This window comes from Schistocerca americana, chromosome 1 (genome assembly GCF_021461395.2).
Source record: "Schistocerca americana isolate TAMUIC-IGC-003095 chromosome 1, iqSchAmer2.1, whole genome shotgun sequence".
Taxonomy (NCBI): domain Eukaryota; kingdom Metazoa; phylum Arthropoda; class Insecta; order Orthoptera; family Acrididae; genus Schistocerca; species Schistocerca americana.
This window is the reverse complement of record NC_060119.1, coordinates 1,266,889,660-1,266,904,258: the sequence shown is the minus strand read 5'-3', so window position 1 is coordinate 1,266,904,258 and position 14,599 is coordinate 1,266,889,660. Positions and strand designations below refer to the sequence as shown.

Here is a 14,599-nt window from a genome sequence, read left to right as displayed (position 1 = left end):
GGCTCAATTTTGAAATATTGGAAATACTTGATTGTACAATCCTTAATTAAGCATTACACATTTCAATATTTTTATCACCAGACAGAAGATTTAAATCAAAATTTAGTAAAAGACTGATGAAAGTGATCATATAGATCTCATCTCTTACAGGGATATTTGACAGTGCCTATACCTATGCCTATATGAGATGAGATCCTTATTATATTCAGTCTGTGTGCTCAATTTCATGAACCTTTTACCAAAGTGTGATTTAAATCTCCTATCAGATGATGAACTATTGTAAACCATAAGGCTTAATAAAGAACTGTGTGATTGAGACCATTCCATGTTTCATAGTTGTGCAAAATCTGAATATTCACCTGCCTCTATCATGGATGTATTTCTCCATCAAGAAATGAAATGGCATCTTTTTGCCCTCCCCATTTTTTTCTATGCCGAAGCTTTTGCAGTTTACTGTATCATAGTTGTATGTAAAACTACAATTTTATTTCTGTAAATGATCATGACCCAATAATGTGCATCTTCTAGGACATACTGAACATAGTAAAAGTTACATTTTTAGATTGTCTCTGGTAGGGAATTCAGTCTTTTCAATATTTTTGTTAAAATATTAAGTTTGACATAGGATGTTACGTGTTCTAGGTACAGCATCTCGCCTCTTTACTGTAGCATTCAATGGAACGTATGCTCCTCCATCTGGTTTTTGTTTTGACATTAATTGTGAAGATGAACCAATTATTGATGATATTAATAGCCCAGACTATAATGTTGATTCACGAGTAAGTATCAGAAGTTAACAGTATACAGTAATATGATTATTTACTTTACTCAAGTCTTTGCAGGAATTCTGCAGTGGTGAGTATTTTGAATAATATTCAGATAATGATGCCAATAATTGCTCATCTTATTGATATGAATACTCACACAGTAATAAGAAAACACTTGAGGCCATAATACATGACACAAGGCAATAACGGGAACAGAAAAACAATCATTTATATAATGAGACACACTTATTCATTGTGTTTCATATCAACTTGGTGGTTGATGTCGATTTTGTTGATTGATGCTGCAACACAGCCCCATCCCCTTCAGTGCAGAGTACTCCTGGGAGAGCAGGAGAGGAATCCTAGTCTGACATGTAATCGTGAAGAAATGTTATAGGATGAAGAGAAGTGGTTTAGAGGGAGTGGGGTGAGTTGTTGTCAGTGATGCTTGGAGCAGAAGAACAGACTTTGAACTGTGCCACTGAAGTAGTTTTATCTGCATGAGGTTCCAAAACAGTTGAGTTGGAAGCAATTGAAAGATCCATTGGTCATGAAGGAAGATTATCATCCCTCTGTTCTGCCAGCACCCAAACAGATTTGAGCCACTTTACTGATACCATTGAATGGTTGCATTTCACTAACATGGAAAATGTCTGGTTCCACCCATTGAAAAGGACTCTGTAGGGGCAGAATATGGTTGTTGGTGTGAGCCCAAACTGTGTCATCTCATAGCATTATGTGCGAGAAATATCATAGTGTCCTGGGTAAAAAAAACTTGCCGTACACTGTAGGCTTGAGGCAGTGGCTCGCAGATGTGAGCTATGTTTCATTTGACTGTGCATGCCAATGACAGTAATTGTAAAGTAGTCACAGACAAAGAAGCTAAAAGGAAGTCTGCCACAGTGTGAAACAGTCACCACTCAACACTCCTGCAAGTGAGAATTTCAGATCATCCTTGTGTACAGTCCCTATACCCAACAGGACTGCTGGCAACACATTGGTCCATTGTGGCTTTCTGGGTATGGTACCACCTTTCAACTAGCCTGTTGCTTTGAGGGTGATAGGTGATTATATGAAAGCATGGCAGTCCATAGAACACATACATTTCTGCAAAAAGAAGTGATTCATGTTGCCATCCCTGGTAAGTTGTTGTGGGTAATGGGCACCCATAATGAGATATCAGTGTGCTTATGAATGCTCATCCCATAGATCCCATAGACTTTGCCATCATATCTTGTAAGGGGACAACCTCAACCCATTGTGTCATATGGTCAATGGCTGACAGAATGTAATTGAAGCTGTTGGATTCTGGTAATAGTCTGACTAAAATGCACATGTTGGAAATGGCCTTTAGGCACTTCCTTCTTATGGAAATGTATGGCGATCCAGTTTGGTGCACTGGCAAGGAAGGCAGATGTGTGACACTTCGTACAGTCTGCCTTAAGCCCTGACCAGGCCAAACACCCTGTACTGAGCCTTGTGGTGGCATGGATCGCTGGGTGCAACGGTTTGTGCAAGCTGTCAAAGATTTTTTCCTGAATGGATCGGGACTAAGGGACATAGCCTGCCTTGTAATATGTCACACCTTAAGGAAACGTGAAAGTAGGGTATTGAAATGTGTTGTAACTTCCTCTTGTGCCACAGTCAACTCATCAAAATGTATTATTAAAGGCACGAATGCAGGACATGCAATCTACCACCATGTTATCCCATCTGTTCATGTGCTGAATGTTGGTTTAAAATTGAGCAATAAAATCCAGATGTCTGAAGCAGTGTGGGGACACATCCCAACTTGGATTACAGATACCATGAACCAGTGGCTGTCAGTGAAAGTTGATGTATTCTTTAAAGTGTTTCATTGCTTCATATAGAGGTAGTTATTCATTATCATATGCTGATCACAATGGTTGGGATCCTTTTAATTTATAGGAAAAAAAAGATAGGGACTGTTAGATTAGATACCATCCACTATTTGTTGTAAAACTGTGATTGTGGCAATATCGCTAGCATCAGCATTGATACACAGATGAGCCATAGGTGAGGGATCAGCCAAGGTCATAGCATCCCGTAAGGATCATTTGATCACTTCAAAAGCCCATAACATTTCCTCCAGCCATAGTACTGGTTGTTTCTCCTTATTGTTGTTACTCCTTAGGCATTGGCTAGAGGCATCTGGATTTCAGCTGCCTACAGGTTATGATGCCAGTACAAGTTAATCATACTTAACAGTCTGACCCAAAAATGTTACAGTCCGTTGTTGTAACTGACATTTCTCGGTTTCAATACAACTTCTAATCAATCCAGGGTGTGAAAAACCTGCTTGAGGTATTCTTCATGTTTTTTTGATAAAAAAGAAAAGAAAATGAGTGCATAATTCAGGCATGAAAAATAAAATGAGAACTCACATAGATCAGAATTGGTGAATCTCTGCTATGTTTGTGTTGCATTTTTCTACCTGAACACCATGTATAAGAACCCAAATAACCCAAAGGTGGTAATGATAGCAGTTTTAGGAATGTCTTCAGTTGCCACATGTATTTGGTAGTAAGCTTTCTGGTGATCTATAATGTGAAGACCAAAGTGCCTGATAATGAATGTGAAAAGTGTTGGATATTTGTTACTGGGTTATGACTGGGAATGGTCAGAGCATTGTGGACCACACATTCAAAATGTACCATCTTTTTTTTTTTTTTTTTTTTTTTTTTGTCCAAATGAGTGGTGAAGCCCACGCACTGTTTAAAAGGCATATAATATAGTGACAGATAATATTGCGGGTAGTTGAAGTCATCTGTGATTCCAGCTGGTTGATCCAGTGCTGAACGGTTTGCACAGCTTTTGTACAGGAGCAACGTGTGCTCTCGTCACCTTTATTGCCCACTGTGTTCAGAGCTAGTAAGGCCTGCGTCACCAACTTGTTGATGTATCTGTAGTCATTGTCCTCCCTAGAATTGCTGATGAAGTTCCATACTCTGATTTGTTGGTCCTCCACATTACACCAGATGCCCATGAGGTTGAAATCCTGTGATGGTACATGCTCAACAATGGTGATAGATGAAGGTTGTAATGAAGAAAGCTGATGACAGTTAGCCTTCATCAGCTGGTTGTGTCACTGAACACGGTGTCTCCTGTAATGAGAAACTTTCTTCTTGCAACAAGAGATGTTTCTTTCTGATGTCACTGTACAGTTTATTGATTTTGGTGAGCTGATTCTTGAGTGATGAGCGTAACTGCTGAAGCTTGTGCGTTGAGGTTTTCATTGTGTCTGTGTGTTGTGGAGCAGCTTGTGTTGCAGGTTTCCTGATCATACCTTGAATGCTAACACCCAGTGTTCTGCAGAAGAGCACTCCATCTCAAAAATCTGGGCACAAATGGAAGTGGCAGAGACAATCGAGCCCTAACAGGGGTTCATTCTCATCTGCTCGCATAAATTGTCATGTGAAAGTTAAGCCATTGCTGAAAAAAGTGTTGCATAAGGTAGATCCACACATGGTTATAAATTACCCATTCACCACTTTGAGTTCAGGATAGTTATCCACAGCATAAGGAAGAGTAGTGTTAATCGAGGTTGTGCTGATTTCAGAACCTGAGTTGACCAAAAAATGCTGATCACTATTACAGTTACACACATATAGGCAGCAGTTGCAGATGTTAGATGGTGGAAACAAACTGGTTTGATTCATCTAACTGGATTTTTGGGATGCTTCAATAATGTCATAATGTCTGATGCCAAGTGATGATCATGAGTGGTGTTTGGGCACTCACAAATAGGAAAACACGTGCATGTGGTGACGCCCAAACAAGCATGGACATACATGGAACCAGCAACATCGTATGATCTGTTGGCTGCTGTTCATACCCTGAGAGGTGAGTGATGGCAAGTGGTTTGTTGTTGTCAGCTGAGCATAGTGTATCTCAGTTGCTAGGAGGCATTGACCCACGATAGCAGCGTCGGACATTGTTGTGTTCTAGTTCCCACTAGAGCACTCCTCGCTAAGCACAACAGTGCAGGTGCAGCGCTTGTCCGTCTCCGCACTACGAGATGGCGCTCTCTTAGAGACGGACCAAATTCTGCTTCCGCTGATCTGCGTATTAATATGTAACGCAGCCAATGAGATTGCTGCTAATGTAGAACCTTTTCTCCTCGCGGATCACACTCGCGCAGTGATACCTGAACGCGCGAGGTATTATAATGAGTGTACAGACCTCCGATTACTCAGTCTGCATTAGTCTGTACAAGTCTGCATTAGTCTGTACCAGTCTATAGTCAAGTTTCAGTCTGCGCCTAATCAGATTATCATACTCCTGTACATAGCCGTGAAGGTAAATGAATAGACACTTTGTCAAGTATCAGAGATATGTGAGAATAAGATTAACGTACCAAGACCAAAGGAACTTCAGATTGTCAATTGTAAATAGCATCCAGAACCAACTTAAAAGTTATTTTTATGCTTGTTATTATTTTAATAAATGTGTGTGAAAATTAATCAAGTTCTGTTTAAAGTTGTTCACCGTCAGTCTGCTACTCTAAGCATGCAAGTGGCATTTCTATTGTCTGACCTAATGGCAGAAGATAAACACGCCACGATAAAACCATGAGACATATTGCTGACACTCGCCTACTTTGTTAGAGTGACAAGTCAAATAATCTGATGGTGTGTGTACCGAAGGTCTTACAGTACGCACACCACAGGCATCTTCAGAACGCTCACTTCCTTTTGGTCACTGTTTGTTGAAGGGTAGGCCTAGATGGCTGCCACCACTTGACAAGCAGCATTTTGTAAGGAATTGGGTGCATTTGGTTCTGCTCATTAACCATCTGCCACATTGACATACAAAATAACAGCTTGAGTATGTGTACTGCTGGCGGCTGCTCGGTTGTGAGAGTGTCCGTATTTCAACGTGAAAACACGATGTGCTAACCATAACTTGACCTCTTATGAGAGTCCTTTATTACATATTAGAGGTACTTGTCCATATGGCCAACAGTGAGTTGTTAAGCATCAATAAGTGGTCCACTAAAGATTTTAGGCAGCACCAGAACTGTGAGGATACCTGTCCATTGACTGTTCTGAGAAAAGAGCCTGTTGAATTTGCTGCTCAAGTGATTTGCATGGTCTTTGAAGTAATGCTGTCTTGGATACCTCAAGCTTCTTAAAATAATCAAACCATAGAAACTCCAAGTTGGAATATCAGCAATGTAGAAAAAAATAGATTGCTGCTTACCTTAAAGAATACATGTCAAGTTGCAGACAGGCACAATTAAAAGACACTCATATAAAGCTTTCGGCCACAGCTTTTGTCAGTTAAAGACACACACACACACACACACACACACACACACACAGGCAAGGAAGCACACTTCACTCACATACGACCGCCAACTCCAGCGTCTCTGGTGGGAATGCAGTTATCATGTGGGATGCAAGCAGCAATCTGGAGGGGGTGGAGAAGGGGAAAGGATAGTTGTGTATGTGTGGAGAGAGAGATGGTGAAATGGGCAGGGACTGGACTGCCAACAGGCACAGTGTCAGGTGGTTGTGGGGCAGGGAGGTGGGGGGAAAAAAAGGAGAGGAGCGGATAAAGATGGGTGGGTGTATTAGCAGAGGGCTGCAAACAAACAGACTGGGAGATGAGAATGGGGAGGAGATGATAGTACAGAGCATGTGGAAACTGTGAGGTGGTGGTGGTGGTGGTGGGGGGGGGGGGGGGGGGGCATTATGTTACTGTAGGTTGAGGATGGGATAATTACAGGAGCAGATAATTTGTTGTAAGGATAACTCCCACTGCACAGTATGGAAAAGCTGGTGGGGAAGGGAATGATCCAGATTGCTGGGGTAGCGAAGCAACCATTGAAAGTAAGTGTGTTATGGTTGGTTGGTTGGTTTGGGGAAGGAGACCAGACAGCATGGTCATCGGTCTCATCGGATTAGGGAAGGATTGGGAAGGAAGTCGGCCATGCCCTGTCAGAGGAACCATCCCGGCATTTGCCTGGAGTGATTTAGGGAAATCACGGAAAACCTAAATCAGGATGGCCGGACACGGGATTGAACCGTCGTCCTCCCGAATGCGAGTCCAGTGTCTAACCACTGCGCCACAGTGTGTTATGTTGAAGTACATGCTGTGCCACAGGGTGGTCTACTTTGCTCTTGGATACAGTTTGAAGGTGGCCATTCATCCTGGTGGACAGCTGGTTGGTAGTCACACCAATATAAAAAGCTGTGCAATTATTGCACCAGAACCGATAAATGACATTGCTACTTTCACAAGGGGCTTGGCCCCTGATGGGGTGTACAAACCTGTGACAGGACTGGAATAAGATGTGCTAGCTGTGTGGATTGGCAGGTTTTGCAGCCAGGTCTTCCACAGGGACATGATCCTTGTGGCAAGAGGCCGGGATTGGGAGTTGCACTGGGGTGGACTAGGATGTCATATAGCGAGGCTACCCAAGGACAGTGTATCTGCAGTGACAAAAACTCCCTTGCTCAGTATGCTGTGGGTCTCACCAAGGCCTTCACAGACAGGCACTAAACCCCAGACCTAGTCCACAAACAGATCTCATGTGCATTTCCCCTCACACCCTCAAACCTACCACCACCCCCAAGAACCAGCCACAAAGAAGCGTCCCCTTCATCACCTAGTACCATCCCAGACTGTAATAACTCAAACATGAAACACATCCTTTGTGCCCTGAAATGAGGGAGATCTTACGCGAGATACTTTCCACCCCTCTTAAAGTGGTGTTCCATCAGCTACACAATCTCCACAACACTTATGACTTGACTCTTTTTGGGTTCATAAACATATTAGTTTATCTTTTATTACTTTATGTTGTAATTTCATGTTCTGACACATTCCATGACCTTGGAGATTTTCTCCTCAACTTGGTCCTGCAGAACTAGGAGTGTAAATAAATAAACAAACAGTCTGACTGAACCTGACTGAACTGTCTTTTTTGGGGATGAGGAGGATCAGTCACACCTAGCAACTGTCCGAAGGATGTACAATGTCCATCTGAAAAAGTTTGATCATTGCAGTCTTTGCCACATGGCGATCATCTGAGGGTAGTCTGCATGGGCATCACTCACCACGGACCCAGGGATTGCACTGATTCAGTGCAGAAAGAACAAACATGTCATGAGAGGAGTGGCAGTGAGAGATAGAGGGCATTGTGCAACTGGCTGGCTTGTGCCTCCATGGGTGCAGCAACTGTGTAGTGTGACTTGTGCTGGCTTGTGGCTAGTGCAGATCTATGGATTGTGACTGGAGGTGAGGAACACAGGCTGTGGAGGAGGCAGTGTTTCTTAGAGAGTTTGTCTTTGGCCACATGCATTCCATGGCAAAGCATGTTGTTGTCATTTTGGAGGTGAGTATGGGCCACATGAGAGTCCATGTGGGGCTGTTGGATTCAATGTAACCAGTGCAGTGTCACAGTAACTGCACAGTTGAAGATGATCGATTGCGTGATCTGGTCATGGGTCAGTGCCCTCATGACACACAGTCAAGGTGTTAAAATTGCATATTCTCTTGACACAACATCTAGAGGGTGAGTGTGTTAACTCTCCCATGTGCAATGAGTGAACACTGTGGAAGACCCAAGGGAAATTTGCACCGAGAACCATTTCGCTCACATCTTCAATGATGAATGCCCAAGTGAATGACATGGAGAATACCAAGTCGAGTGTGTGGGATTGAGAACTGTGAATGGTAATGACAGTGTCATTGGCAGCCTTCAGGTGGATTTGTGGTGATACTGACATAGGTAGGGAAGGTGAAGACAGTGAAGTGTTATCCTGAGAACTGGTATGAATGAGAAAGTGAGGGCCACTGTTCCAGTCAAGGATGTATATTCGTTATTTAGGGAAGCATGTATTGAGGAACATTAGATATTCTCATGATAACTGAGGTGACTTTAGACATCGGACATGGCCTAGAGGGCCTCTTTCAGGCTGTGTGCCAAGTCTGGGTGTTGACATGGGCTGTCGACAGTTGTGCGCAGCATTTCCGAAGTACGTGTGTTATGAAAGAAGTGTGACTGGGCAGACGCGGCTTCTAGCACAATGGGGGTTGACAGCGGTGACAGTGTGTCATGTCAGCACTTGGGCTATTGTTGACAGTGCTGCCTACAGTGATGTCAGCATCAGGTAGAGTGAGAAAGGTCAGAAGTTCTCGGCAGTGGTCGAAAGCAGCAGGCGGGCAGCTCCATGGCAGTTTTGCGTTGCACCCAGCATCATTGTTGTTGGCATTGTTGATTTGTCATCGGTGTTGAGTAAGTATAGAAATTTGATCAGCCAGGCAAAGACGGGCATCCATTGGTTGACTGTCACTTATTACATTTGCCATTTGAACTTGTATAGGGAGTTTAACACCCCAAAGCATTTGTAAGGCCTCGTCAGACATGGGCTATTGGTCAGTCTTTATGTGGAGATGCCACCACAGTGGAGATGCCACCACAGTTGTTCCTTATAAATCACATGGTGCAGCTGCTCCTTGGAGGTGTGTGACAAGTGCCGTAGGAGTGTTATTTTCACTGTCTGGGATTTGTCACTGGTAGAGGATGTGAGAATGATGTTTTGATGATGTCTGCTTAGCTGCCCATGTGGCTGAGTAAGGCGACATATTTCACACTGTCAGTGATGATAGCATTTTCTTATGGTCAGTGATGATAGTGTTCATAGCAAAAATGCTTTCAATGATGGCAGACCAAAGCAGAGGCTTATCAGTTCAGAATGACACAAACTTGAGATGTGAGGTTGCATCTTGCTCTCCTGAATGGTGTGGCAATAACAATTCTGTGCAGTCACGATGTGTGTGTGGCGAACCTTGATGCACAGCCAATGTGGCACCTGGTAAAGCAGCTGACTGGATGAAACACAGACCAAACAAAGCATCACATGGCCCAGATGGATTATGATGGTTGATGGGCAAGCACGAGTCCAGTCTGTGCAAATGAACATATGATGTGGTCAAAAGATTAAGCAGATTGAACTGAAGCAAATGTTCATGTGAGGCTGCAGAATTCATATCACAGGTGGGTGCTGTGTCAAAGTTAGTAAAGTTATCATCTGCTGTACACCATTGTTGTGCAGTCACATTTTTCAGCAAAACATCAGTATGCGGAGTGTCACTGTTACTTTTTATCACTCATGAAGTGCAAGGTACACTGTCTGCATTTTTCTTACCAAAGAACGGGGGCAGTGTCATGGTTCACATGGTTCATGGTGCAATGAGTACAGGAAGGGCACACTCACAGGAATGATTAGCATACAATAGTAAGGGTTACCAATTGTGGAACTCCAGTGTGTAACAGTGACAGGTTATAGAGAATAGGTATGGAGTACAAAACTCACATTATTTAACATGAAGCAATACATACGAGTGCTCACTACAAAGTCACATACCGAACTGCTTCGTCAGAGAGAGACTGCATCATACATCTCTCTAGTTAGCATATTGCTCTTCTCACAAATGAAGGGATCCATAAAATAATTTATCTCTTAAAGGTGATTTAAGAAATGAAGGAGGATTCCTAGTTGTAATAGAAAGATACTGGATGTGAAGGTATAATTCTTTTATTATTCTACAACATACTTCAATGACAGAAAGGGTCAGCATTTACATCACACATTTGGTGACAAAATATGGATTCACAGGACTACTATTTTTTAACAGCTTGACAATAACTTCTATGAACTTATATGTTTCCCATTGAAGTTGTTAGATGTATGAAAAAGCATTGTGGATTCTGAAAGAATGGGAACGCTAGTGATACTCTACAGCTTTGTGTTAGCCCAAAAGTAATTTAAATATCAGAACAACCATAAAATTTTTCACAATGTGTTGGAATTACTTTTGGTCTTTTGTAGTACTGTACTATTAAGTTTACATTATGCAAATAAAATTAATAGTATTTCATTATCCACAGATTGCAGATTTTACAGCCCACATTGAAAATTATGCATCTCATCTCCAAACTGAACATGTACTGGTCTCAATGGGAGAAGATTTTAATTACCAAGATGCTGCCACATGGTTTGTCAACTTGGATAAATTGAAAAAGTAAGATTAATGTTTTAAGGTATATGTAGACATTGTAGTGAAAAAAAGAGCCTGAAACAATATTATCCACCATGAAACTGAAGTTACAGTAGCGCAAGAAAGGCACAGAATGGTAATTTATTAACTCCTCCTCCTTCTCCTTTCCTTTACAAATTCTTGTACACCATAGGAATTACTTGCTCTTTGGTCCTCTAAATCAGTAGTCATGACATGTCCTGTGTGTCTGAGTTGGTGGGGCAAGGGGTGTCAAAGTGATCATTTCCTTGTAGATTGTATTTTATTGGTCCTGTAGTCTACATAGCAGCTTATGCATAAGACATTGGACAAGTCAAGTTATAAATATACAGGCTGAAAGTCATTTCAAGGCATACATATTTAAGCTTACAATAATACACTTTACACGTAAGTATTTATATAACACATTTCATAAATTTAAATATTCTTCAATGGAGTAGAAGCAGTGATGCTGTAAATATGACTTTAGAGATTTTCCAAATGTATTGACCTCAGTGATAGCTTTTATGTTTTCAGGAAGTTTGTTATAAAGCTTAACTCCCATGCGAAAAGTACCTTTTTGGCACAGTGCTGTGCTGATTTGAGTCATATGTATGTTTCTGTTTTGTCTGGTAAAGTGCTCATGTATATCATAGTTTTTTTTCAGTCTCCAGTCCTTGCCTATTACATTTAATTTAAAGAACAAAAGGGTTTCCATAATGTATACACATGGTAATGGAGGAATACCAGATTTCTTAAACAGGGGTTTACAAGAGTCTCTAGGCTTGCACCCAAACAAGATTCTAATGGCCATTTTTTGTAGTTTAAAAGTGCTATTAGCTGTTTTAGAGTTTCCGCAGAAGGTGACCCCATATCTAAGACGAGAATGAAAGTACGCATAATATACATTCAATACTGTTTTCTCACTACAGCATGATTTTAATGAACAAAGAATGTAACATGTTTTGCTCAGTTCTGCATTGAGATATTCAATATGCTTATTCCATCTGATGTTACTCTGCAGCCAAAGTCCTAAGAATTTGGTTTCAGTACTGTTACCAACTGGTTCGTCATTGATAGAGACTGATGGGATAAACATGTCCTTGTTAGGAACATTGTGGAATTTTAGAGCAACGGTTTTCTTACTGTTTATTACGAGCTGATTACTCTGTGCCCAGCTGCTAAGTTGTTTCGTGACCGTGTTTACTGTCTGCTGTAACTGTTCATCATCGTCTCCTTTTAGTAGAATTGTGGTGTCATCTGCAAATATGATTGTTTTGTGTGCATCAATATTTAAGCTTAGATCATTTATGTACAGAAGAAACAGAAGGGGTCCCAATACTGATCCTTGGGGTACACCACATTTTATTTGTTTATAGTCAGATAAGTGATTAGATACAGTTTTTAGTTCAATATTTGTGTGCTTGACTCACACTGCCTGCATACGATTAGTCAGGAAGGAACTGATCCACTTGTTGGACAGACCTCGAATACCATATCTTTCTAGCTTTGATAGCAGAATTTTATGGTCCACCATGTCAAAAGCTTTTGACAAGTCAATAAAGACTCCTATTGTTTCCTGTTTTTTGTCCATCAGGTTTAGGATGGAATTGATGCACTCATAGACAGCAGTTGTCGTTGACCTCTTATTTCTGAATCCATGTTGTTCATTACATAGGATGCTGTTTTTATTTATAAATTTCATAAGTTTCTCATACATAACTTTTTCCAGTACTTTAGAGATGCAGGAGGAAATTGTGATGGGTCTGTAGTTATTTACATTGTCTTTATCCCCTTTTTTATATACAGGAATAACTTTTGATGTTTTCAACACATCAGGGAAAGTGCCTGCCTGAAGTGAGCAGTCGCATAAATGTGTGAGTACTTCAATTAGGTTTGATGTGCTCTTCTTTAACATTGTTGCAGGTATACCATCAATACCTGCCGATTTGGAATTTTTTAGTTCTTTTGTTGCTTTAGCTACTTCATCTTGTGAAACAGAACTGATGTACATTGATCCTCTACATGCACTTATTTTATATTCATTTGCCTGGGTGCTCTTAAAGTTTGATTGTAACATATTTTCAGCAACACCTGTGAAAAAGTTGTTAAATGTGTTGGCTACTTCTAAGGGGTTTGTTACTTTTTTATTTTTATGTGATAGTATTATAGTTTTGCAAGGTTGTCTATATTCTCCACATTCTTTTTTTATAACACTCCACATAGCCTTTGATTTATTAGCTGAATTTATTTATTTATTTATTCATCCGTAGACAACTTGTGTTGTATGGATGTCGTCAACTGTATACATGGAATGAGTATATACATAATAGTACTTCTGGTAGCACATATTTCTATGGTGCAACTTAATCGTTTGTACACAAAACAAATACAGACCAATCTTAGTTACAAATAAATATAAATTTACAAATGTATTCTTGCAGATTACACAAAACAAATACATACCAATCTTAATTAAACATAAATATAAAGTTACAAAGGTACTCTTGCATGAATTGAGGTGAACACATGTCATTTACAGTATTCTTTGACAGTATAATAACATTTATCTGCTAAATAATTTTTTGCAGCTTTCCTAAAGGCATGTATTCCAGTTTCAGCTTTGATCTCCTCTGGAAGTCTATTATACATTTTTAATCCATTAAATAATAAACTATTTTGGGTTTTTGTTTTGTTTTTTCGTATGAGATGCAAATGGTGGCAGGATCTAGTCCAGTGTTGGTGTATAGATCTGTTTTGTGTGTACTGGTCAAAGTGTTTCTTTATATATATCACAGTCTGAAAGATGTATTCACATGGTACTGTCAAGATTCCCATGGTTTTGAATAAATCAGTACAGTGAGCTCTCTTGCTGCTTTTTGTTATTATTCGTACTGCCCTCTTTTGGAGCTTGAAAATTGCTTGTATGTTCTGCACATTTGTACCCCAGAAGGTTATGCCATAACTAATTATTGAATGCACATATGCAAAGTATGTCGTCTTAGCACATGAACTATTACATACTGACATAATTATCCGGAGTGCATAGCAAGCAGTAGCAATTTTCTTTTCTAGTGCTGCAATATGGTCAGTCCAGTTAAGCTGTGAGTCAACATGCATTCCTAGGAATTTTGTGTTTGTGACACAATCTATAAGTTCATCTTTAACTCTTAGGCCTATGTTATTATGTTTTTTATTTATGTGGAAATTAATACTGTTTGTTTTTTTAATATTGAGGGTTAATTTGTTGCTTACTACCCACTTGCATACATGATCGAGTGTTTCTTCAGCTTTGTCTCTCAATTTGTCTGGTGACTTGTCACTGATAAGGATACTGCTATCATCTGCAAATTATAAATGATTTCATCATTATGCATTATTTTTGCTGCTTTTATTACTTAATATTTTAGAATATTTTTTATAGTATGCGCGTACTACAGGTGAGGAATTTTTTGAGTTACATATTTCATGAAGTAGTCTTTTCTTCTGGCATGAAACCCTTATTCCCTTTGTGATCCAGCTGTTTGTTCTAGAGTTTCCCCGTATGGTTAATGTTTTCAGTGGAAACGCAAGTTCAAATAAATGGGTTAATGTATCAATGAAAGTGCTGAATTTTTCATTTATATCGTTCATTTTGTACACTCCTAGCCATTTTTCTTTCTGTAATAAGTTGTTGAAGTAGTTCACATTATGCTGATTATAGCTTCGATATGCTGTTCTGAAAGACATGTTGTTAATAATACTGCCTTGTACCTTTATGCTTAATATTTGAGCAAGATGAT

At 40.2% G+C, this 14,599-nt stretch overlaps 1 protein-coding gene across 1 annotated transcript in view; it reads left to right on the top strand.

Annotated features, from left to right (window-relative positions):
• The window catches only part of LOC124598929 (lysosomal alpha-mannosidase-like), a 258,417-nt gene that overhangs the window by 123,512 nt on the left and 120,306 nt on the right, over window positions 1-14,599 (top strand). Inside the window, exons 6-7 of the mRNA XM_047136036.1 lie at window positions 643-779; window positions 10,690-10,823. Of these exons, the coding sequence (XP_046991992.1) occupies window positions 643-779; window positions 10,690-10,823 (271 nt within the window). The remainder of the gene's footprint in view (window positions 1-642; window positions 780-10,689; window positions 10,824-14,599) is intronic.